The 26,145-nt window shown below is 42.0% G+C and overlaps 1 protein-coding gene and 1 long non-coding RNA gene across 2 annotated transcripts in view; one reads left to right on the forward strand and one right to left on the reverse strand.

Moving 5' to 3' along the window:
- Window positions 1-6,684: 6,684 nt before the first annotated feature.
- Window positions 6,685-26,145, reverse strand: part of LOC135539934 (metabotropic glutamate receptor 2-like) — a 59,905-nt gene continuing 40,444 nt past the window's right edge. The window contains exons 2-5 of the mRNA XM_064966203.1: window positions 23,926-24,766; window positions 15,861-16,924; window positions 7,394-7,571; window positions 6,685-7,082 (exon numbers count right to left, since the gene is read on the reverse strand). Coding sequence (XP_064822275.1) covers window positions 7,009-7,082; window positions 7,394-7,571; window positions 15,861-16,924; window positions 23,926-24,766 — 2,157 coding nt within the window. The 3' untranslated portion in view covers window positions 6,685-7,008. The remainder of the gene's footprint in view (window positions 7,083-7,393; window positions 7,572-15,860; window positions 16,925-23,925; window positions 24,767-26,145) is intronic.
- LOC135539935 (uncharacterized) lies at window positions 18,354-19,817 on the forward strand. Its single transcript, XR_010455682.1, has 2 exons — window positions 18,354-18,610; window positions 19,478-19,817. It is a non-coding gene; the product is annotated as an uncharacterized LOC135539935 (long non-coding RNA).

The following is a 26,145-nucleotide window of genomic DNA, read 5'->3' on the forward strand; positions in this document are numbered from 1 at the left end:
GTCGGCCAATTACGCACGGCTGTAACGCAGTCATCCTCCATCACCACCCCGGAGGTGAAAATACGATACCCCAGGAAGGAAACGGACTGTTTGAAAAACTCACATTTCTCCACCTTGCAATACAGGTCATGCTCCAGCAGTTGCCCAAGTACCTTACGCACCAGAGACACATGCGCCGCGCGTGTGGCAGAATAGATCAAGATGTCATCGATGTACACTACCACTCCCTGGCCGAGCAGGTCTCGGAGAATCTCATCTACGAAGGATTGGAAGATGGCTGGAGCATTCTTCAACCCGTATGGCATGACGCGGTACTCATAATGACCAGATGTAGTACTAAATGTGGTTTTCCACTCATCTCCTCCCCGGATACGCACCAGAAGAAGAAGCGCGCCTCGTGAAATGATTCCACCGCTGTAGCGATGAGAGGTAGTGGGTAACTAAACCCCACTGTGATGGAATTTAGACCTCTATAATCAATGCACGGACGCAGACCTCCATCCTTCTTCTTCACAAAAAAGAAGCTAGAGGAGACGGGTGATGCGGAGGGCCGAATGTACCGCTGTCCCAGCGATTCAGCAACATATGTCTCCATCGCTACCGTCTCCTCCTGGGACAATGGATACACATGACTCCTAGGAAGTGCAGCGTTCTCCAGAAGGTTTATCGCGCAGTCCTCTCGACGATGGGGTGGTAATTGGGTCGCCCTCTTTTTACTGAAGGCGATAGCCAAATCGGCATATTCAGAGGGAATGCGTGTAACGGATGTGAAACGGCTAGCTTAGTTAGCGGTGCGCGCTAAATAGCGTTTCCATCGGTGACGTCACTTGCTCTGAGACCTTGAAGTAGTAGTTCCCCTTGCTCTGCAAGGGCCGCGGCTTTTGTGGAGCGATGGGTAACGATGCTTTGTGGGTGACTGTTGTTGATGTGTGCAGAAGGTCCCTGGTTCGCGCCCGGGTATGGGCGAGGGGACCGTTTAAAATTATACTGTTACATTGATGCTGTTGACCCGGATCACTGGTTGCTGCGGAAAAGGAGGAAGGTCAAAAGGGGGGTGAGTGTAACGGATGTGAAACGAGATGGATAGCCAAGCTAGCTTAGTTAGCGGTGCGCGCTAAATAGCGTTTCAATCGGTGACGTCACTTGCTATGAGACCTTGAAGTAGTAGTTCCCCTTGCTCTGCAAGGGCCGAACGGCTTTTGTGGAGCGATGGGTAACGTATGATGGAGGACCCTCTCCTCCACGCTGCCCCTGCGTGGGTGTCAGTTGTTGATGTGTGCAGAGGTATATCGTGATTTATTCTCCGGCCAAACAACGGTCACGCCAACATACAGGGCGCATAGAACAGACCAGCCCAAACACAGGACAAAACAGTCCGGAGAATACACACATGAAAACCACATCCAACAGAGTAACAAAAAACAATCCCGCACAAAACAAGGGCGGGACAACCTACTACATATAGGGAAGCTAATTAAACTAAAACGAAAAAGGGATCGGTAGCGGCTAGTAGGACGGTGACGACGACCACCGAGCACCACCCGAACAGGCAGGGGACATACAGTCCTCTTTCATCTTTTTAAGTGGGGGAACTTGCAACTTTTTTGCCCCACTGTACATATTCTTAATTTCTTTACACTTGTGTGTATAAGGTAGTTGTTGTGAAATTGTTAGGTTAGATTACTCGTTGGTTATTACTGCATTGTCGGAACTAGAAGCACAAGCTTTTCGCTACACTCGCATTAACATCTGCTAACCATGTGTATGTGACAAATACAATTTGATTTGATTTGACTGAAAGATGAATGAGGTCAGTGGAGGTAATGCACCTAATTTCTGAAAGTTGCCAATCGCAATATTACGTCAAGAGAAGAAAAAGCCTGGAAGGAAGAGCGATGACTAGAAATTATTTGGTTGACCAATTTATATGTGAATTAATTGGCGGAGGACCTTGTGCATTTCATGTAAAATAACAACTCAATGTTTATATCCCAGGACAAATTATCTAGCAACAGCAAGCTAGCTAAATAGGACAAATTAGCTAGCAAGTGCAAGCTAACTAGCTAAATTGCCATAAATGTTTAATGCTTTTTGACCTGTCCCAAAATTAATATAATTGGTTCAGAGTTTTGATATTTTAACCTAATCGCGTTTGGTGTGGGGGGACAAAATACATGTATGCACAATGGCGCACGCGCTCAGCTGGTTTGGGTTCCTTGTAAGCCGTTTTAAGATGGTCGTAACATCCACATTGATGGGGCTGTTGTGGAGCAGGTCGAGAGCTTCAAGTTCATTGGCGTCCACATCACTAAGGACTTAACATGGTCCACACACACCCCCACAGTCATGAATATAGCACTGCAAGTTCTACAGCTGCACCATTGAGAGTATCTTGACTGGCTGCATCACCACTTGGTATGGCAAATGCACCGCCCTTGACAAGAATGCGCTACAGAGAGTGGTGCAGTCAACCAGGTACATCACTAGGGCCGAGCTCCCTGCCATCCAGGATCTCTATATCAGGCGGTGTCAGAGGAAGGGCCAAAAAATTGCTGAAAACTCCAGCCACCCAAACCATGGACTGTTCACTTTGCTACCATCCGGCAAATGGTACCGGTGCATCAGCTCTTGTACCAACAGGCCCGAGATAGTTTCTACGCCAAAGCAATGACTGCTAAATAGACAGACTGCTAAATAGTAAATTAATGGTACAGAAATGTCTGCACTGACCCTACACACACTCACTAGATTGTGTGTACAAAACATTAAGAACACCTTCGGTGCACCTTGCACCTACTACCATACCCCGTTCAGGGCACTTAAATATTTTTATCTTGCCCATTCACCCTCTGAATGGCACATATACACAATACTGTACATGTCTCAATTCTCTCAAAGTTTAAAATCCATATTAGCCTGTTAACCTGTCACCCCTTTATCTACACTGATTGAAGTTGATTTAACAAATGACTTCAATAAGGGATCATAGCTTTCACCTGGATTCACCTGGTCAGTGTGTGTCTTGGAAGGAGCAGATGTTTGTTCACTCAATGTACCAACCCTATACCCACTCACACTATATTGGCACTCCCACACACATTTACATACACTACATACGCCCACACACACATATAACACACAGAGACCGACACAACACACACACACACACACACACACACACACACACACACACACACACACACACACACACACACACACACACACACACACACACACACACACACACACACAAGCATGTGCTGCTGGTACTCTGTTTTTATTTTTGAAAAAGAGCTGATGTGAAAGGTTCTGATGTGATTGGTCAAAAGAGCAATTAGTGGGAAAAATATCAGTATTGAGCTGCCTGTGTAACTGCAACCAGTATGGCTACTGATGTAGGAAATTATCAATTTGTAATGCAGCCATGTGCCCCTAAAATGGAAGATCCCTTTGTGGTATGTTATGCAAATGTCCTTATCTCAAATATTGGCATGTCCACTTAGAGCTACAATTGACTGTGACTAGCTGATAGATGAATAGTCTATGATAAGAGGAACTAAGAGAGGAACTAAGCTTTACTGTGGGAACGTTGATATACTTCAGTTTGCTGCTATATGACTGATTTCACATTTGTCTCCAGAGATTATAAGTAAAAATATATCTAAAGTGTCATCTATATTTACAATTCCCTTATCCAAACAAATTATTAATTTACCTAGCTCTTAGCGTTTATCAAGTTGTAAATTACACTGAATGGAGAATGCTGTTATTACTATCTGAAAAAATGTAATAGATGCTTTTTCCACTTGGAACCGGTACATTTCGCAAGACCTTAGGAATGCTTTCCTGGCCCGTAAAGTTGATGGAATAATAAGGGAAATAAGTCAAGGTCAGAATACGGCGTATCTGTAGACACACCTCCACCACACCTTCATTTATTTGATCTCCACCCAATACAAATAGCAAGTGAATAGTACACTATTCTCATGGTTAAGTTCGTCAGAATACGCATAGAGAGAAAAGTGCATAAAAAGTTAATTACGTTCTTTGGACATATGCTTAACTTGGGTTGGACTTGGGCCCATGGAGTGGCATGGCCAGAGATTTGCTAACTCAGGACTGTTACAGCAGACACTTTAATCTAGAGCGACTTACAGTACATTCATCTTAAGATAGCAAGGGAAGAGCCACATTCACAGGCATAGAAAGTACATTTTTCCTCAACAACGTAGCTTTCAGCAAAGTCAAGTGCAAGTCCTGTTTTTTTTTGGGGGGGGGGGGGGCTGGTTCCACCATTGGGATGCCAGGACCAAGAAGAACTTGGACTAGGCTGAGGGGTGAGAGTGCCAAGAGATCTGAGGTGGCAGAGCGGAGTGCTCGGGTTGGGGTGTAGGGTTTGAACATAGCCTGAAGGTAGGGAGGGGTTTTGCTCTCTTACAAAGTGCCTGTATATTGTATTTCTAGGCTACCTCACCAGCAACTCTATATTTTATTTTATTAAAGTTAGTCCTGATGTTGAAAAGCATAAATGATACCCTCCTCTTGGAAATGTTGCACCTGTAGGAAATTGCAGTTGTCCTTTGAGAATATAGGGGTTGACATGATAAAGGCTACATTAGTGCTTTAAAAAAACAGTTTTATATTTTTGATTGAGAGGGACTGGCTGGTAGTAGAGGAATAGAGGTCTGGGCCTCAGTCCCATCCACATGTCTCTGTGGTCGGCTTGGCTACACCCCATTACTCCAACACTGAATGACTCATCTGAGCTTGTCAGAAATGGATCAGCCTTGTGAGGAGCCAACTACTCATCGGTTTTATGAAAAATAGAATAGGCTGTCATATTAGGCCATAATGAAGTGTGCATGGTCTGTGTTGAACCTAGCCATTACAACACATGGCCTCATCTATGGCACATTAGATTGTGTTAATCGTCTGTTCTTTATCTGGGATTAATATAATGTAGGTACTGTCTGGGATTGTACCAGTTAAATGTATCAGCATCAATAATGTCATATCACTCAAATTAGAATCGTAATTTGTGATAACAATCATGTAAATGTAGTAGATGTACCAGCTGGATTTTGCCTTTGTGGAGAAAGTTCACTTCATGCCCACATGATGGCAGTGTTGAATCATGGTTGTGGTCCATCATTCTTTGAAGAATCTGGCTCGTTCTCTTTCAACTCTTCCACAGTACAACTTTTGTTTGGTGTATTTTCAAAGGCACCTGCAGAGGATTTTCTCTCATATAAAGTAATGTAGATGCTCCAGCTAATTTTCACTGAGAGGCTGTGGTCTGTTTGGTCTGCATGCTTTGCAGATGGTGAATTAAATATACAAATATTTGGCAGCTTCCCATTTACTCTACACTTACCAACTTACACTGAATGTACAAAACATTAAGAACACCTTCCTAATATTGAGTTGCATCCCCCTTTTGCCCTCAGAACAGCCTCGATTTGCCAGTGCATGGAGTCAAGATGGTGTTAAAAGCGTTCCACAGGGATGCTAGTCCATTTTGAATCCATTGCTTCCCAAGATGGCTGAATGTCCTTTTAGGTGGTAGACCATTCTTGATACACACGGAAAACTGTTGACCATGAAGAACCCAGCAGCGTTGCAATTCTTGACACAAACTGGTGCGCCTGGGACCTACTACCATACCCCACTCAAAGGCACTTACATCTTTTGACTCGCCCATTCGCCCTCTGAATGGCACACATACACAATCCATGTCTCAATTGTCTCTAGGCTTAAAAATCCTTCTTTAACCTGTCTCTTCCCTTTAATTTACACTGATTGAAGTGGATTTAATAAGTGACATCAATAAGGGATCAATACTTTCACCTGGATTCACCTGGTCAGTCTGTCTTGGAAATAGCATGTGTCCTCAATGTTTTGAACACTCCATGAAACTAAAGTGAGGAATTGCACAAGGAATTGCACAAGCAAATAGTATTTTAGAGGGGGATTGTATGATAAATATTTGAATCAATTTGCATACAATTATATTTGCTTATGCTTCTCGTCTCAAGGTGATTTGCATTATTTCTCCTGATGTTAGAGTTTAGAGTTAGAATGTTAGAGCATTCAAGAGTTGAAGAGGCTCATTACGTGGCAATTGGAGGTGGGTCAAGGTATGCCACTGGGAATTAAGGTACGCTTTGTCTGGCTGGGAGTGGCATTTGTAAGCTGCTGGTATATTTTGTATCAGTAATGGGATCCTGTGATGTGGCTATGCCAGTTATCAGGTCGCCTGAAAATGCCACGGTGTTAGATACTTGAGAATGCCAACTGTTGATGTAGTTTGAGTTTGAAGTTCTTGGAGGTGTTTCTGAGGGTTACTCATGCCGAGGCTCCAGGGTGATACAATTCTGTAATGACATTAATTTTATTCACCTTTCCCCAAATGCTCTGTGGAATTCAAGAGCAGCGGTAACACGTAGGAGAATGGTTTCTATGCAATATAATACTTTAACTAAAACACACACACTAGCGTTTGATCACCTCCTTGGTGACTGTGTTAAGTAATGTGTCTTCTGATTGAATGACAGTTTAACTACAATACATTTTGTTTCAGCCAGACAGCCTGTGTATGAGAGTTATAAAATATTCAACACATCTGTAGTTTCCATATTAATAAAAAAAAACGTTTTATTTACATAAATTACAAGAAAGCACAAACTGGTTCACCAAAATCTACATTAAAAACATCTTGTATATATTACATTTAACAGATTTACTATAATTTACTCCATGTCTGAAGTAAAATCTTCAATAAAAAGAAGGGCTATAATACTGAATCTTTGACATCTCTTTTTAAAATCGCTACCAGTCAGAGAATGAAAACAGAATCGGGACATTGTACTCACAGCACTAAGAGGATAACAAAATCTGGACAATCTTCTGTGTGACCTCTTTATTATCTGAAACAGCTGATTCTTGACTAGTGGTTATAGAAGTGTATACAATGGCAGCAGAGGAACATGAGGCTCAGTCGGTCAGTCTTCACAAAGATGAAGTCGTGGAGTCCACCACTTCTCGACCATTACACACCGTTGGTACAATATTGGAGGCTGAAGCTGCAGAAAGAGAATAGACCATTTTCTACGACACTTCGATCAGATTACAATCCACTGGAAGTCAGATTAGAGGTGAGAGAAGAAGATGGAGTAGAAAAGAACACCTCATTCTAAACTATAGAGACGCTGGTCTGACAGCTCACCACAGGAGTGTTCTCAAGTGACGGGCTGTATCACGTAATGTGTTGAAACATCTCAGTGATTAATAATGATAATGTAAAATTACTTTAACGACCACAATGGAAATAATAATGATGATGATGGTAATGCTGATGATGAAGGTTGTGTTCGCCTGCCGGCGGGGTTTGTACCTTGAGAGAAGCTGGATCCGGGGCCGGTGGTGACGCCGAAGCGGGTGGTGGCCACCCGGAGCGAGGTAACATTCTTCTGGGGCTGGAAGAGGATGATGTGGGTCTTAGGGGCGAAGAGGCAGCCCAGCACCACCGAGCCACTCAGACTGACAGAGATGCACATGGTGGTAGTTTGCACCTGAAGGGGGAGAGGGATAAATAGAGAGGATGGGACCAGAGACAGCGATTACTCATCTGATAAAGCCAATACATACCATATTACGGACAGGGTTGGGGAGTAACTGATTACATGTAATCTGATTACAAGAAAACTAACTCCAATCAGTACTTTTGTAAACCTAGATGATTGCTTTTTGGATACCTATACATTTCCCAATGACATTCAATTCAGCAATAAAAAAAGGAGCAAGTTTAAGTTTGTTCCGCCTGAGCGAGTCTGACCCCTAATCAAAGGGCTACCCAGACCCCTCTTTTACTCTGCTGCTACTCTCTGTTTATTATCTATGCATAGTCACTTTAACTCTACCTGCATGTACATATTACCTCAATTACCTCGACTAACCGGTGCCCCCTCACATTGACTCTGTACCGGTACCCCCTGTATATAGCCCCGCTATAGTTATTTTACTGCTGCTCTTGAATTATTTGTTACTTTTATTTTACATTTTTTACTTAGCTATTTTTTACTTAACTCTTATTTTTCTTAAAACTGCATAGTTGGTTAGGGGCTTGTAAGTAAACATTTTACTGTAATGTCTACACCTGTTGTATTCGGCACATGTGACAAATAACATTTTATTTTATTTGACCACAAGTCAGAGACCACTATGATGGCACAGCAAATGCGTTTGATGGATAATTTGTCTTCTTCTAATGCCTTTTAAGAGAAAAGCAATCTCCAAAAAATCTGATTACGTTAATGATGCAAATTTTGGACAGGTAATTCGTAATTGTAACGGATTACATTTAGAAATAACCTACCCAACCCTGATTACGGAACACAATACACCATGGAGACTGAGGAATGTCAAAAAGCAAACAGATAGTAAGCAGACAATCTCAGGAAATAGGTTACATGTGTGCTTGTGTGGTGCTACCAGCAGTATCTGAGAGGAGAGGGGTGTGAGTGAGTGAGCTGTTCACCTGTCAGTCCCTCAAATCATCCTAACCCCCCGTCATCTCCTTCCATCCGCCCACATGCAGTTGTGTGTCATCAGCCAGTCCTTTTATATACAGCCAAGCTTTGTTTTTGTCTCTTCCCAGATTACTGTTTAGTTATAGTGCAGTGCTACATGGTGGGTGGGTGCTGGGTGGATCTTACCAGTCTGCCATCCACACACTTCCAAGGTGTCTGTCCATGTCTCCCTGAATACTAATATCAGCATTAGAATGAGCTGGGTTGGCAGGCAGAGAGCACCCAGCGGTGGACATGCTGTTCAAGCTGTGCTGTGGCCGTTCACTCACTGCTGTCACTGAATGCAAATTCACCATAAAATGACACAAGTGAATCTTTGAGTTGTATAGTTCAATTTGAAATAAATAATTGATTTGTTGACCGTCTCAACTATCAGTCCCTTTGTTGAGCTGTACATTATGTTAAAAAGTTAATCCATCGGTTTAAATCGGGTTTAAAATACAACTAAATGGTGGTAAACGGATGTCATCCTCATGTAAATAGCTGGATATGATCAAATAGCACACAGGTCCTATATCCCACACTTTTCATTCAAAAATAGTTTTAATAACACGGCAATACTATGTAATAAAGTGTTAAGCAAATACATTTCTTAGGAAGAGCTGAGAGATGAGAATCTGTCTTCTCAGTGTGGGATTTAATTGTTCATTATGAAAACTCACATACAGTAGATACAGATTGTTGTAAGTACTTTCGATAAGACTTTTAGATACAACCCACTGGGCACAGACGTCAATTCAACGTCTATTTGACATTGGTTCAACAAAATGTAATTGAATTGACGTGGAAACAACATTGATTCAACCAGTGTGTGCCCAGTGGGAAGTGTCTGTTTTTAAAAAGCTGTGTAGCCTGTGGTAGCCATAAACACTGTCTATTCAGGTGTGGTTTTCCACCTAGAGGAAGCCAGCACAGGAAGTGTGAGCTCATCCTACATTTTCAGCCTAGTAACAGGATGTGAAGGTAGAGCATAAATGGATGATTTCAGTGTTTCTGTTGGATTGTAGAATATGAGTATATGAAATAAATGTCACCAATAAAACCTAAAGATACAGGCAACTGTCAAAATACAGTGTTCAATTGGGTTGAGATCTGGTGGCTGAAAAACACACACACACACACACACACTTTAAACCCCCTATGGTCATTTGAGACCCCTTTTTCAAAGTCAATGAGATCTTTTCTTCTAGCCATGGTAGCCAAAATATTGGGCAACTGGACAATTTTATACATGACAATAAGGATGATGGGATGTCAATTGCATAATTAACTCAGGAACAGGGGTGAAAGTAAGGCGGTATGTTCCGGTAAGGCGTCCTGGTAAAAGACACAGTGGGGGTACGCCGTACCAGTAAAACATGAGCCTATCACAATAATTAAAACAAAATGTCAAGAGTAGGCTATTACACCATTATTAATCATTACCTCATATCATGAAACATTTGCGAATGGACTTGAAAACATTTGGTATAACTACATTCCAAAATGCGATGTGGTTAGACAAAAAAAATACATTTTGTGAAGGCAGGGATGAGTGGCCAACACTGAGACGCGTGTGGATGAATAAATTCTTCCCTCCTGTCAAATGTCATTACACTTTTTGGTGTTTTGTGTAACAAATGTCTCTTTCCATTCACCACTGTTTGGAGGTTGTAGATATGTTGCGAGTGGATGAACGTGCAAGGGTAGCCTAGTAAAGGAGCCCTTAAAACGATTGTTTGACAATCAGATAAAAACATCATGACTGGTTGTGTTTATGCCACAATAAAATATGAACAAATTTGAGATAAATATGCTTTTTTATGTATATGGAACATTTCTGGGTTCATGAAACATGGGACCAACACTTTACATGTTGCATTTATATTTTCTTCAGTGTACTTTCTATCCCTCATTTACTCAAGTGTTTCCTTTATTTTGGCAGTTACCTGTACATCTGATCGTTGTACAACCATGTACAAGCCGGGCTGCAGAGATTTGTAACAGCGTGGGGTAAGATAGCTGATGATGCCTTTGATTTGTTGAACCACATTTTTGGCATCCATGATTTAAAAGAAATCTTGAGGAATCAAATGTAGATATTTCTGATCTATGGGTTACATGAAACACGGGCACTCTTAGCCTTTTGGATATGACTGATGTTTCATCACCTTTGTTAACCTATGTCACAGAGGTTGGAGAAAAAGCTGCTTGTCCCCTTCAGGGATGACATCTTTAATATTTCATTTGGTAATCGTGTTGTAATTCATGCCTCAGTACACCATATTTTGCCTGCTTAAACATTTCATGGATGACATATGCAAATTACTGTTTGATTATTCAAGCAGAGATTTCTGAAATCTCAGGGTGTGAGGACAACCATCTCATAGCAAGAGTGTAGCAGAAAGAACACAGCACAGTGACACAGTGGCTTGCGAAAGTATTCACCCCCTCAGCATTTTTCATATTTTGTTGCCTTACAACCTTGAATTAAAATGGACTTTTGGGGGGTTTGTATCATTTGATTTACACAACATGCCGACCACTTTGAAGATGTCAATTGTATTTATTTATTGTGAAGCAAACAAGAAATAAGACAAAAAAAACAGAAAACTTGCGTGTGCATGACTATTCACCCCCCCACCCCCGCTCTGGGGTTTTTGCACATTCTTCAAGTTGGATGGGTTCTGCTGGGGTACAGCAATCTGTATTGGATTAAGGTCTGGGCTTTGACTAGGCCATTCCAAGACATTTAAATGTTTCCCCTTAAACCTCTCGAGTGTTGCTTTAGCAGTATGCTTAGGGTATTATACTGCTGGAAGGTGAACCTCTGTCCCAGTCTCAAATCTCTGGAAGACTAAATCAGGTTTCCCTCAAGAATTTCCCTGTATTCAGCGCCATCCATCAATCCTTCTATTCTGACCAGTTTTCCCAGTCCCTGCCAATGAAAAACATCCCCACAGCATGATTGATGGTGTTCTCGGGGTGATGAGAGGTGTTGGGATTGCGCCAGACATTTTCCTTGATGGATAAAAAAAAAATTGTCTCATCTGACCAAAGTACCTTCTTCCATATGTTTGGGGAGTCTCCCACATGCCTTTTGGCGAATACCAAACGTGTTCGCTTAATTTTTCTTTAAGCAATGGCTTTTTTGGCCACTCTTTCGTGAAGCCCAGCTCTGTGGAGGGAATGACCTAAAGTGGTCCTATGGACAGATACTCCCATCTCTGCTGTGGAGCTTTGCTGCTCCTTCAGGATTATCTTTGGTCTCTTTGTTGCCTCTCTGATTAATGCCCTTCTTGGCTGGTCCATGGGTTTTGGTGGGCAGCCCTCTCTGTGCAGGTTTGTTGTGGTGCCATATTCTTTCATTTTTTTATAATGGATTTAATGGTGCTCCGTGGGATGTTCAAAGTTTCAGATATTTTTTATAACCCAACCCTGATCTGTACTTCTCCACAACTTTGTCCCTGACCTGTTTAGAGAGCTCCTTGACCTTCATGGTGCCGTTAGCTTGGTGGTGCCCCTTGCTTAGTGGTGCTGCAGACTCTGGGGCCTTTTGGAACAGCTGTAATACATGGGGCAAAAAAGTATTTAGTCAGCCACCAATTGTGCAAGTTCTCCCACTTAAAAAGATGAGAGAGGCCTGTAATTTTCATCATAGGTACACTTCAACTATGACAGACAAAATGAACAAAAAAATCCAGAAAATCACATTGTAGGATTTTTAATGAATTTATTTGCAAATTATGGTGGAAAATAAGTATTTGGTCAATAACAAAAGTTTATCTCAATACTTTGTTATATACCCTTTGTTGGCAATGACAGAGGTCAAATGTTTTCTGTAAGTCTTCACAAGGTTTTCACACACTGTTGCTGGTATTTTGGCCCATTCCTCCATGCTGATCTCCTCTAGAGCAATGATGTTTTGGGGCTGTTGTTGGGCAACACTGATTTTCAACTCCCTCCAAAGATTTTCTATGGGGTTGAGATCTGGAGACTGGCTAGGCCACTCCAGGACCTTGAAATGCTTCTTACGAAGCCACTCCTTTGTTGCCCGGGCGGTGTGTTTGGGATCATTGTCATGCTGAAAGATCCAGCCACGTTTCATCTTCAATGCCCTTGCTGATGGAAGGAGGTTTTCACTCAAAATCTCATGATACATGGCCCCATTCATTCTTTCCTTTACACGGATCAGTTGTCCTGGTCCCTTTGCAGAAAAACAGCCCCAAAGCATGATGTTTCCACCCCCATGCTTCACAGTAGGTATGGTGTTCTTTGGATGCAACTCAGCATTCTTTGTCCTCAAAATACGACGAGTTGAGTTTTTACCAAAAAGTTCTATTTTAGTTTCGTCTGACCATATGACATTCTTCCAATCGTCTTCTGGATCATCCAAATGCTCTCTAGGAAACTTCAGACGGGCCGGGACATGTACTGGCTTAAGCAGGGGGACACGTCTGGCACTGCAGGATTTGAGTCCCTGGCGGCATAGTGTGTTACTGATGGTAAGCTTTGTTACTTTGCGTTGGACTAGTAACCGGAAGGTTGCAAGTTCAAATCCCCGAGCTGACAAGGTACATATCTATCGCTCTGCCCCTGAACAGGCAGTTAACCCACTGTCCCTAGCGGTCATTGAAAATAAGAATTTGTTCTTAATTGACTTGCCTAGTTAAATAAAGGTAAAATAAAAACTTTGGTCCCAGCTCTCTGCAGGTCATTCACTAGGTCCCCCCGTGTGGTTTTTGCTCACCGTTCTTGTGATAATTTTGACCCCACGAGGTGAGATCTTGTGTGGAGCCCCGGATCAAGGGAGATTATCAGTCATCTTGTATGTCTTCCATTTCCTAATAATTGCTCCCACAGTTGATTTCTTCAAACCAAGCTGCTTACCTATTGCAGATTCAGTCTTTCCAACCTGGTGCAGGTCTACAATTTTGTTTCTGGTGTCCTTTGACAGCTCCTTTGTCTTGGCCATAGTGGAGTTTGGAGTGTGACTGTTTGTGGTTGTGGCCAGGTGTCTTTTATACTGATAACAAGTTCAAACAGGTGCCATTAATACAGGTAACGAGTGGAGGACAGAGGAGCCTCTTAAAGAAGAAGTTACAGGTCTGTGAGAGCCAGAAATCTTGCTTGTTTGTAGGTGACCAAATACTTATTTTCCACCATAATTTGCAAATAAATTCATTAAAAATCCTACAATGTGATTTTCTGGATTTTTTTTCTCATTTTGTCTTTCATAGTTGAAGTGTACCTATGATGGAAATTACAGGCCTCTCTCATCTTTTTAAGTGGGAGAACTTGCACAATTGGTGGCTGACTAAATACTTTTTTGCACCACTGTATACTGAGATCATGTGACACTTAGATTGTACACAGGTGGACTTTATTTAACTAATTATGTGAGTTCTGAAGGTAATTGGTTGCACCAGATCTTATTTAGGGGCTTCATAGCAAAGAGGGTGAATGCAAATGCACGCACCACTTTTCCAATTTTTGTTTTTTAGAATTTTTTGAAACAAGTTATTTTTTTTCATTTCACTTCACCAATTTGGATTATTTTGTGTATGTCCATTACATGAAATCCAAATAAAAATCAATTTAAATTACAGGTTGTAATACAGCAAAATAGGAAAAATGCCAAGGGGGTTGAATACTTTTGCAAGGCACTGTATATCCCTCACAGCAGACAAAACAAATCACATGAGCCACTGTTTCAGTTCAGTTGCACCAGAGATAATCAGAGTGGTCAGATTAGATATCTGTGTTGATCTGACACTCTGTTCTGTCCGTGTCCCACTCTTTCCCTTCCCCCTTCTGCCATGAGGTAGGTTCCCTCTGAAGCCCTGGGAGACATACCATAATCCCAGCGAACGGGACACAGCTGGGACTCAACGTCCTGCTCTTTCACACTCCATTCCACACAACTACGCACAGGGATGTTCTGTCCCACCTCCAGACCTCATGCTCTCCAGCCTGCCCATCTGTGTCTGCAGAGGTATAGGGTCACCAGGGGACCTCTCTCTGCCTCTCTCCCCAGCTCCAGTCCACAGAGGGATCCCAGAGGGAACCAAACACCACAGAGCTCAGTATGTCTTTCTGGAACTCTCTCTCTCAGTCATCAGATCTTTAGGTTCAAGACTTAACAATACAAGTATGATTAGGTCACTTGGCCACAGAAATATTTTTCAGGCTGTTATGCTTTTTGCTCTGCTGTCCACACACCACATACACACTTGTGTAAAGTATACACATACAATATTAACGCAATGTTGGAGAGCATTACTTAATCAATCCATTGACTAATCGTTTGCTCTATGCTAATTGTCATTCAGTAGCTGATTTCAAGTGTGTTTTCAGTCCAAATCCATCCCACCTATTAAAACATATATGATATGATCTCCTCTGAGCCTTTGTTCTCATCTGGAGCAGATTTTTCAGCCACATGAAAAGAGAGCTGCTGCTTTTATCAAAGTTGAAGAGAAGTGTTCAAAGGGATTTGATATCTCTCATCTCAACTCGCAGGTGCTTTAGAAAAGATTCAATGCGCCAAACTCACATTCCCTGACTTATGACTATTAGGACACAGGAAAAACACAAGTAGAATTAACATCAAAGGGATCCATTTTGTGTGTCTTCAACCTCAGCTTGTAAAGTAGATATATGTTAGGCAGTGTGTTGATGTTGTGGTGTTATTCTTTGGAAAAGCAGTGACTATTTATACCAGAATAACAAAATTTCTGGGCTCTATTCAGACTTGAGATAAGTTGACTTAACAAGGACTTGAGTCTTTTATGTTTTACTTAAATCCATATTTTATTGACGTAGCCCTTTAACATACATACCCGTATACGGGTTTAACTGACAGACATTCTGAACTTGAGCACCGTGCCTGACAAGAAGTTGCTCCCATCCCGGTAATTGGGCAACATTTGCAAATGTTTTGTTTTCTGAGTGAGGGAAATGTTGTAAATTAAGATGACTCAATGTATTTTGAAAGATGAGATATCGAGGATTATAATAAATACAGCTTTGATGTCATACAAACAAGCCAAACACCCGTGAGTCCAAATGTGAACTTCACATCTCCAAATCATAAAACACATGTAATATCAGTGTCAACATCTATGATCACTGTGTTTGATGTGCAGTTACAAGATGTATGTATTTTCATATTTATTATGTAAGAAACATTTCAATTTGGCCCTATCCATATATATGCCAATTCCCATGAGTGTAAAGAGTTAAAACTACATATCTCAAGTCTGAATCTGGCCCATAGAGTTGGTAACTCACCCTGTAGTCGCTGGCCGTGACGTAGAAGATGGGCTGGAAGGCCAGCCAGATGATACAGGTGGTGTACATGGTGAACCCAATGAACTTGGCCTCGTTGAAGTTCTCTGGACACTTCCTGGTCTTGAAGGCGTACACGGTGCAGAGGATGATGAGGATGCAGTTGTAGGTGAGGGACATGAGCATGCTGGAGTCTTTGCTGTTGCACTTGAGGGTAACTATGTCCCTCCTCTCTGGGCTCACCTCCTTCCTGACCCCCGGGGTCTCCACCAGCAGCCAGACCACCACCACCACCAGTTGGCAAGAGATCAGACCCCCGCAGATGGCCACCTGGGAGGCAGGGCTGATGAACCTCGGCCGCTGGGCTCCGTCCTTCACTCCGCTGAAGATGCGTGCGATGCGGTTGGTCTTGGTGAGGAGCGCTGAGTAGCAAACAGCGAAGGAGGTGCCCAGGCCAAGTCGACGTAGGGTACACACAGCCATGGAGGGCTTTGCGATATAGATGAAAGTCATGCTGTAGCACATCAGAACACCCAGCAGGAGAATGTAGGACACTTCCCGCCCACTGGCCTTCACCACGGGGGTGTCGTTGTGCTTGAGGAAGAGGCCAATGATGAAGAGTGTACACATCATGCCCAGGCAGGAGATGGTAACTGGGCCTATAGCCCAGGCGTCCTCCCAGCGGATGTACTCCTCAGGCAGGTTGTAGCAGCCCGTCAAGTTGGCCAGGGGCCATTCGCCAAACTTGCAGTCGGCGCAGGTGAACTCATCCATCAGGTACTGGTAGGACTGGCAAGGGATGCAGATCCAGCAGCACACGTCTCCAGGCTGCATGCTTTTCACCTCGTTCTTCCTGCAGGGGTCACTACACTGGGAGGTGGGTACAGCATGACCCTCCCAGGGGATCTGGCTGGTGTTGAAGGTCAGACTCTGGGCCCAGTAGCCCACCTTATGGTAGACATAGCGCCCGTCCTCTTTGTGGTAGTGGAATATGTTGTAGCGGCCCAGGCTGTCTCCAAAGGCATCGAACCTCACCATGTTCTCTGTGTCTGCTGGACGGAATGGAGCTGAAAGAGACGTTGTGAAAGAGAAGACCATGGACATGTTATGATAGTTGAAAGTCAAATAAGCAAATTAATGTCTATCCATAACAATACAATATATGATCAACCCTTTGAACTCTGACTAAGATTGGTATTTTGAATGAATTGTGTTTTTCTTTCCTAGAATTATGTGTACAATGAACCAGAGATCTTGGCGTCGACATGTTTTTTTTGATGGAATGAGCTTGTTTCTGCTTCATCACTTCACCTCTCTGTATCTCCCCTCTGACATTCCATTCCTTCCACATGGGATTGAACAGTGGCTGATGCATCGGGGACACAGGTGCAAACCCAGCATTTACATAATTGAAGCCAGAAGGTTGACTCTGTTTTCTTTGACACGGGTTTATTGCACTTGAATGTGAATGCGATTCAGAAGTCTGTTTTACTATTCAGGTGCCAAAAACTATGGGTTTACAGCAGATTATTCCATGGCATTGTTGAATACTCGTTTCTTATTGGCTTGAAGGGAATGATTTCCCTATAACGCATAGCATATTGCCATGGTGGAATTCAATGGCTATAATTCATTCTTACATGTTTTGTTTGAATTGCTTTATAAAGCAAAAGTCGATTTCAAAACATTATTGGTATTGTTGAATTTGATTTTCGTAATAGCAAGCTAGGACTAATGGTTGGTTAGCTAAACAAGCACATCTGTTTGTTTAGTTACCACAGCAACTACTGTAGCGATCAAGTAACAAGGCTATATACAGGGGGAACTGGTACTAAGTCAATGTGCGGGGCTACAGGTTAGTCAAGGTAATTGAGTAAATATGTACATGTATGTAGGGGTAAAGTGACTATGCATAGATAACATATAACAAACATTAGCAGCAACATAAAAAGGGGGGGTCATTGCAAATAGTCCAGGTAGCAATTTGATTAACTGTTTAAGCCTTTTGGACCTTGACTTGGCGCTCCGGTACCACTTACCATGCGGTAGCAGAGAGAACAGTCTATGACTCGGGTGGCTACTATTTGGTTTGCAACAGTTGGGGGTTTTATAAACCTACCAGTCTCCCTCCTCTATGACCTGTGCAACAATGTATCATTTTACAAATGTCATCTCTCCCGTGCGAGTAGGCTAGCCAGCCTACGATTGAACAATGAACGTGAAACGAATAATTCACAAGGGAAACCGGCGCAAGGCAGCATATGTAGGCCTAATGGATATTTATTAAATCCTTATTTGTTGAAGTTATTGTCTCTCATCATCATTTAATCTGAGATAGATAGCTACATGCCAATTATATAGCAAAGTCGAATTAATAGAATGATTAGAATGAACGACTGGGTCAAAACATGAGAAAATAACTAACGACCAGCCCACTTGGGTAGCAACTTCAGAATGCAAAAGTTATCCGATGCGGGCCTGGAGGCAAGGGAAATATCTGTGAGGGGCCATCGGTGTGAGAGCTCACTCAATAGTTATTGGCAGCCCCTAACATGGAAAACATAAAGTGCTGGCGCGCCATTTTAGCTGGCAACGATGTGAGAGGGAAGTCCCATTCTCCGCCAAAGAAGAGGAAATCACTGGCCGTCACTAACCAGTTCCAGGACCATGGAGAGTTCTTCTAATGGCGTGCCATCAACGGAAATTTCACTATTAACGGAAACTTCACTATTCTCCCAGAAATCGCCAGCAAGGTTGGTTCGCTCGGACTCGCCAACCATAAATTGTTGCCTATGTAGGAATATTGGATATTTATTGTATAATTCTTTATTCTAATTCTTGTCTCTCAGCTAACTACATGCCAATGATTTGTTTAGCATAGCAACGTCGAATGAATAGAATGATTAGAATGAACGACTGGGTCAAAACATGAGAAAATACAGTATATCCATAAAAATTATGCTGATTCATGATTTCGACTGGTTTAAAAAGCTGCCAGCCTGTCTGTCTCATCCCGACTCCCGAAACGTTCATTACCATAGGACAGCTAGAGATCGAATTTCACTATTGAAACAATGTTGCAAATGTGTGCAAATTTGTGTTTTTTTTGGAATACGGTTTTAACCAATCAGCATCCGGGATTAGACTCACCCGTAGTATAACACACGACAATCTCCGGGTTCAAGGGCGGTATTGCTTAATTATAGCCATGGTATAAAAGGGATAATTAAATCGGGCTCCATGTGTTCTCTGGAAAATAATGCAACTCCTTGGAAGGTCAGTTCCACTCACCTAGCGCGTCATGGAATACACCTTCCACGTTGTTTATTATTTCCCTAGAACGCATAGCCTCTTGTTAATTATCCATTACTTCATCACCCTGGAATAAACCGTTTCAATCACTTTGTACCATGTCAAAAAGATTGAAAATGAATAAATCCATAATGTCTATCTATGGAAAAACTATTTGCAAGCCATGTATAGAAATATCAATGTATTTATTGGATTTTTTTAGAACCATTCTTAGCTGAATAGGCCCGTTTCTTTTAACTAGAGGAAACAGGGCTTTACTATGGATGAAGGATCATTTGTGACCCTGCTGTACTGCCTTCTCCCCACAGATGTCCATACACTTCAGGCCATTGGACGATTGTAGTCTTGTAGTCCAATCTGATGTCTTCTGACAGCAAGATCCCCTGGGGATCCATCTAAAATCCATGAACGGCTGAGATGGATTGCTTGGGTAAAGCAACCCTCATGGACTTCAAACCACCCACCATTACTCATGCATGAAAATATTATTGCCTTTTACTCCATCAATACTTTAAGACTACTTACTCAGTCAATGGTTTAGTAATTAGATAGTCAGAGCATTTGGCTTGGTGGTGTTGTACAGATGTGTTGATGCTATAGGGTTTTAAATAAATGATCTGTTACACTTGCTAACTATCTCTGCTCACCACATGAATGAGAGTCGATTCCTGATGAAAGTGTTTATGTACAGTAATTCCTATTTGTGATAACCAGGTTCTGGGCCAAATCACTGTCCTCACACTCCAGGCAGATGAGATGTGTGACAAAATGAGCCTCAGAGAGTGAGGCTGGACATGGATGTTTCATCTTTGGAAATTGAATCGTTGCAAGCTGTTATCTTCAGCAGTATTATAAACAACAACTTGAATAAGTCATAGCACTGTTCCTATGTTTAGGTAGGAATTGATACAATGGATCTAATTTGATGTAATCAAATTTGTCACCAAGCAGGGCACTCATGGGTAGAGTATGATTGCAAGATATCATGCAGTGTAGTTTTAATTTTCAACATTATGTGGTAAGAGGATAATTAGAGAAAAGGATAATATAGGTAGACCAAATTAAGTACTAAAAAACCGAATTGAATATGGTCTTTTTGTTCTCTGGCAATAATCTAAAGAGAAATCACATTCTTAGGATACAGTTAGACTACGGAGGTCATGAAATGTTGTCAGCCACTGGTGATTGTCATGCAAATCACTGCAGGTCTCACAGTAATTGACCTTTATTTAACATAAACACGTTTAGCATCTCCGGCTTCCACACTTAGCGGACCTTTGGAACATGTACAGTTTTAAAAAGTCTAATAAACCCATTTAATATAGCCTACACTGTCACAATAAACCCATTTAATATAGCCTACACTATCATAATAAATCCATTTAATATAACCTACACTATCATAATAAATCCATGATTTATTTTAGGCAGGTCTAAAGAAACATTATGGTATGAAGAAAATGTAGCCTATTTCAGAAAAACAGAATAGCATATTCTGAGCCATCAATATGTTATGCCCTGATCTGGCTATGCCATATAGCTGTAGGCTACACTAGTTCATTAGGCGAGATTTGCTTATAATTCCCGTGGCATTATTTTATATTATTTTATAGTAAGAACAATACAATTGAACATAGCTGAATAACATAAAAAGGATATTTCATCCAAACGATTAACGAAGGAGTGAACACATGCGGCTATTCTGTGTTGAGTGGTTGACAAAGAAACAGGTCCCCCTTCATGCTTCATTTAGAGTTATTCATGCAGATTTAGTTGTGATACAAACGTTAGGCTATATGTTTTGATTTCTAATATATTCTAAGGCTGCATGATGCAACTCTAATGAAATTGAGTTGCATTAAAGGCAGGCTGCACACACTTCATCAGTATCTCATTCACAATTTGGCAAAGCACTGGATAATATTCTCACCCATATCAGACTACTCTCAATTTATTATCTGCTATTTACGTATATCCTACTAATGCTGTATATGTTTGGAATATTTTTTATTTAGAATGACCCACAAAATAACAGACGTCATCAGTAGCCTGCACTTGAATAGCGAATGGAGGTTACGTTTTAAATATACCAGGTATGCTACACCGTTCATAAAACAGATTAATGTGCATAATTATTATTATTTTTTTTTTTTTTTCCATTAAGAACATTCAAAACAAAAGTGAAAAGATATTAGACAACGATGGGACAAAGTGACAGTAACAGACGAGCGTAACAAAAAAATAATAATAATGATAATTATATATACAAACATACAATAAGAAAAAAATAATAACGAGACATTGGATCACCTGCCGTAGGCTAAATATTATACATTACGTGTGAAACATTATGTGAGGATTATATATAGATTCAATCAATGAGATGCGGGGGGAGATTCTCCATATAGTCAATAAAAGGTTCCCAAATTCTGTAAAAGCAGTAAGTGATTTTCTTCAAAGGGATACAACTATTAACTTCCGATAGCCACATTGCAACTGGCAGGGAGGAATCCAATTTCCATTTCAAGGCAATACATTTCTTGTTAATCGCTAGCAATATTTCTGTTAGCTTTATAGTATGGCTTTGCCTAAGATTGGTGTTAGTAAAGTTACCCAGTAGACAGACCTCTAGGTCTAAAGGGAATGCAACCCCGTGAATTGAGGATATGGTATCGCATACCCCCTGCCAGAAACTGTGTAGTTTTGAACACTGCCAGGTGGAATGGAGGAATGTTCCTTCATCTGAGCCACATCTAAAACATAGGGAGGAGATATCTGGGTTGAACTTGTGCAGTCTAGATGGGGTGATATAGAGCTGATGGAGGAAATTAAACTGGATCAGTCTGTATCTGGAGTTCAATGTGGATGTAACACCATCCCTGCATAGGTCACTCCATAGACCCTCATCAAGATCAATACCCAGATCTTTTTCCCATCTAAGTCGGGGTTTATCTACCCCAGGCAGTGTTAGTCCTGACATAAGAGCATCGTATACACGGGAAATGGTCTTGAACAGCAGTTGGTCTGCGTGGCAGAGTTGTTCAATAGGTGACATCTTAGGTAGGTTCCACTGTCCCTTGACAGAAGTTTCGTAGTTGTAGGTAGCTAAAGAAGTCCCTGTTAGGCAAGTGGTATTTCTGTTTCAGCTGATCAAAAGACATAAGAACTCCCTCCTCGTAACAATGTTCCAGAAGAGTGATCCCCTTATCAGACCATGGTCTAAAATTACTATTCTGGAAAAACATTGGAATCAATCTATTGTTCTATAAAGGGGTTTTGGGGGAAAGGAATCCCTCTCGTCCGAACAGTTCATGCAGTTTGCACAATGCCAGGACAGAATGTATGATTAAAGGGTTGTCTGTGATGGTTTTTATAGATTTTCTGTCCCATTTGTAAAACAATTCTGCCCCAGTTTCATAATTTACCTCAAGCTTTTCAATGTTCAACCATGAGGGAGAGGGACCATGTGCATAATTTTAAGAATTTAGCAATAAATATAGCTAAACGAGAAAACTGGGATCCTCTTTAAAAAAATATCCAGTCAAAACTCACACGATTCCGCAATAACTGGGCTTATAAGAACATGTTTCTCTAGGCTCTGTAGGCTATGGACTCTGGACTCTCCAAAACGTATAGGCTTACAGCCTATGGGCTTTCTAAAACATATAGGCCTATGGGCTTGGCTACATGATACATGCGACTGATTTGAAAAAGCATACACTGTTCCTTGCCTTTTAGACTGCACACACTGGGCATCATTCACAAGTGATAATATTCTCACCCATCAGACTATTCTCAATTTAATCTGGTCTTTACATATACTACATTTTTTATGTGTGAAATTAGTTTTGATTTAGAAAGGCCATTATCATACATCTTTCGGAACAAGAGTAGTGGAAAAAAGACATGTCATCTGTATGCATTTCAATAGCAAATGGAGGATGCTTTTCTGGTGGTTCATTTTCATGCCAGCCAGGTAGGCTACTCCAGGTGTAAAGCAAAGCAATGTGCTTAATGTTAGGAAGTGTGTGAAATAAATATTGTAAGCCTATAGAAATATGATTGGGTCCTCCTCTTTTTAATAGATGCCATCAAAACTCTGTTTTCTCACGCAATTGCATAGCCTATAGAAATGTTGTACAACATGGGCTTAAAGGAACACATTTCTTTCCATGCATCAACCAGCTATAAGGAGCTGGCTCTCACTGACCAACAGGTGATCATATTCCTCTCAAACTGTGAATGGCAGGGCTCCCATGAAGTGTTTGATTTGATTTTCGATTTCATTTGCATTGATGACAGAGTGATTAGAGGGACAATAGAGTGCAGAGTATTGGCGTCGCAGGAGGTTGGTGGCACCTTAATCGGGTTGGACAGGCTCCTGGTAATGGCTGGAGCGTCAAAAGTGGAATGGTACCAAATATAGCAAACGTATGCTTTCCATGTGTTTCACGCCATTTCATTTGCACCGTTCTGACCATTATTTTGAGCCATCCTTCCCTCAGCAGCCTGCTGCTGTTTGGTAGGTTACTAATGACCATCAGCATCATAAGAGCGCAGTTACCGCGGCATGACCCAGCGGTCACGTGGAATTTGACTTGGAATTTGACTCGTGACTGCCGGTGTGGTGGTAATATGGTCACGGTAACAATCCTAGATATAGTATTTTTTTAGGATATAGAACATCTCATTTCTCTGTATACAGTATAGTCATGTAGCCTTGTCATAGCCATACACATCAATCTTCTTAACTCACCATCAAACTTGGTCTTGAGAATATACTCCCTGTAGAACCTCCTGCCATTGCCTGGCTTCAGAGCATCACAGACCTTGGTGGTGGAGTTGGGACACAGTGTCTGCCTCATGTTGTGCAGGGCATGAGCCATGGCATAGACAGCATTCACCACAAACATGATCTTCGACTCCGGCTCAAACAGGCCATCGCGCAGTGAGTGCTTCCCACAGCCCAGGTCATGGAGGCTACACTGGAAACGATTCTCCCAGAACTCCCTGAACCAGGGGTTACGTGTGTTGTTGTAGGGGTTCAGGCCTGTGAAGTACTCAGCAAACTGAAGGATTGGGTAGGAGGCCAGCTCGATGGTGAAGGCCCCATCTGCCACAGCCTCGCTGCCTCTCACCACGCTATCTTGTCTCCCCCAGCCGTCGCTGGCCACCCAGATGAAGGACACGTTCATGCGGTTGGCGGCTACCAGCAGTTCCCGGGCGTCCTCACTGCGTGTGAAGAGGATGACCACCTTGGCGTTGGACTTCTGCTGTAGTGAGCGGATCACCTGGTCGTAGCTGTAGCGGTTCATCGAGCGGCTCACCTTAGCTGAAGTGGCGATGCAGATCTGGCTGGCGCGGGCTTCCTGCTGGAAGGCATCGATACCTGTCTCACCGTAGTCGCCCTCCGATGCCACGGTGGACACGTAGGTCCAATTGAAGTAGCGCAGGATCTCTGCCATGGCCTTGGCCTGATAGAAGTCAGGGGGCACCGTGCGGGCAAAGTAGTCATAGCGGCTCTTGTCACTGAGCTTGGCGCTGGTGGAGGCGTAGCTGATCTGAGGAATCTGGAAAAGACGAAGGAGGTTGGCCACCTGGAGAGGGAGAGAGGTACCATGAGACCATGATCAAGATTTCAACAATACTGTAGGTATTTACTGTACCTAGACTTTACACCGGGGTTCCCCAACTGGCAGCCCACAGGCCAAATTTGGCTCATATTAGTTGCCCCCCTGAGTTCTTAACTAAATCTAGTTGATGATGCCTGCTTTACACCCTCATAATAGTACTGGTAAAGTTTAGTACTATCTGTTATACATGTATTACAATTCACTGCATTAATGGTATCTCTGATATTTTATTGAATCAAAACAGATATTGCGTGTGGGTCATTTCTTTATAACTCATAATTTCGTAAGTTGATGACATGAGCCATATCTGATACAGAATACTGTAGTCTCACTAGCATTTTGGCCAACAGGGACAATCAGTCTCACTCCAATCTGTAGCCTCTCATCTCCCTCTGAGTCCCAGCAGTGTATTTCACAAATCTCCTTTCTGCTGATTGTGTGACAACATCCTGGGGATGCCACGGGCTCCAGGGATGCCCACATAGCCTACTACCCAGATATGTCATATCTGATCTACCACACTGTCAACAACATCCACCAATAGAGCCATGCAATATCAGATGATTCATTGGCTTGATATGGAAACACACGATATGAACTACATTTAGATATAGATTCTTTATAGATTTCATTTAACTATAAAGAAATACACAGAAAAAGACAGACACTGTAACGATCGTTGTTGGAAAGATTGGACCAAGGTGCAGCGTGGAAGGCGTTCATCATAGTAATTAATGTGAACCAGCAACAAAACAAATAAAGAGTAACAAAACGAACATGCAACTTTGAAGGGCTAAAAAGCAACAATACAAAATCAAGATCCCACACCAAACAGGTGGGAAAAGGCTGCCTAAATATGATCCCCAATCAGAGACAACGATAGACAGCTGCCTCTGATTGGGAACCATACCAGGCCAACATAGAAATAAAAAAACTAGAATACGCACCCTAGTCACACCCTGACCTAACCAAAATAGAGAATAAAAAGTCTCTCTAAGGTCAGGGCGTGACAGACACAGAGAGACAGACAGAAGGGGAGTCTGGTCTGATCATGCCGAAGAATATGCCACGCCACATGTATTCTCTTCTAATTCAGGGTCTCACTCTCATAGCATAATGTCCTGAATTCCAGCAAACCTTTCCTTTAATGAAATTTGATAGCACATCATGATTTACGTAGGCATTCAATACATTGTTTGACATTTAATTTGTGCAATTTTAAGATACAAGTCAAGAATAAGAAAATAGATTTCTAGGTGTTCTGAAATTATGTTGAAATAGTATGCACAGCCATATATAGATGATCAGGGTTATTTGACCAAGACCTCTATGAGATATCTAAT

The sequence above is a fragment of the Oncorhynchus masou genome, chromosome 5, assembly GCF_036934945.1.
Source record: "Oncorhynchus masou masou isolate Uvic2021 chromosome 5, UVic_Omas_1.1, whole genome shotgun sequence".
NCBI lineage: Eukaryota > Metazoa > Chordata > Actinopteri > Salmoniformes > Salmonidae > Oncorhynchus > Oncorhynchus masou.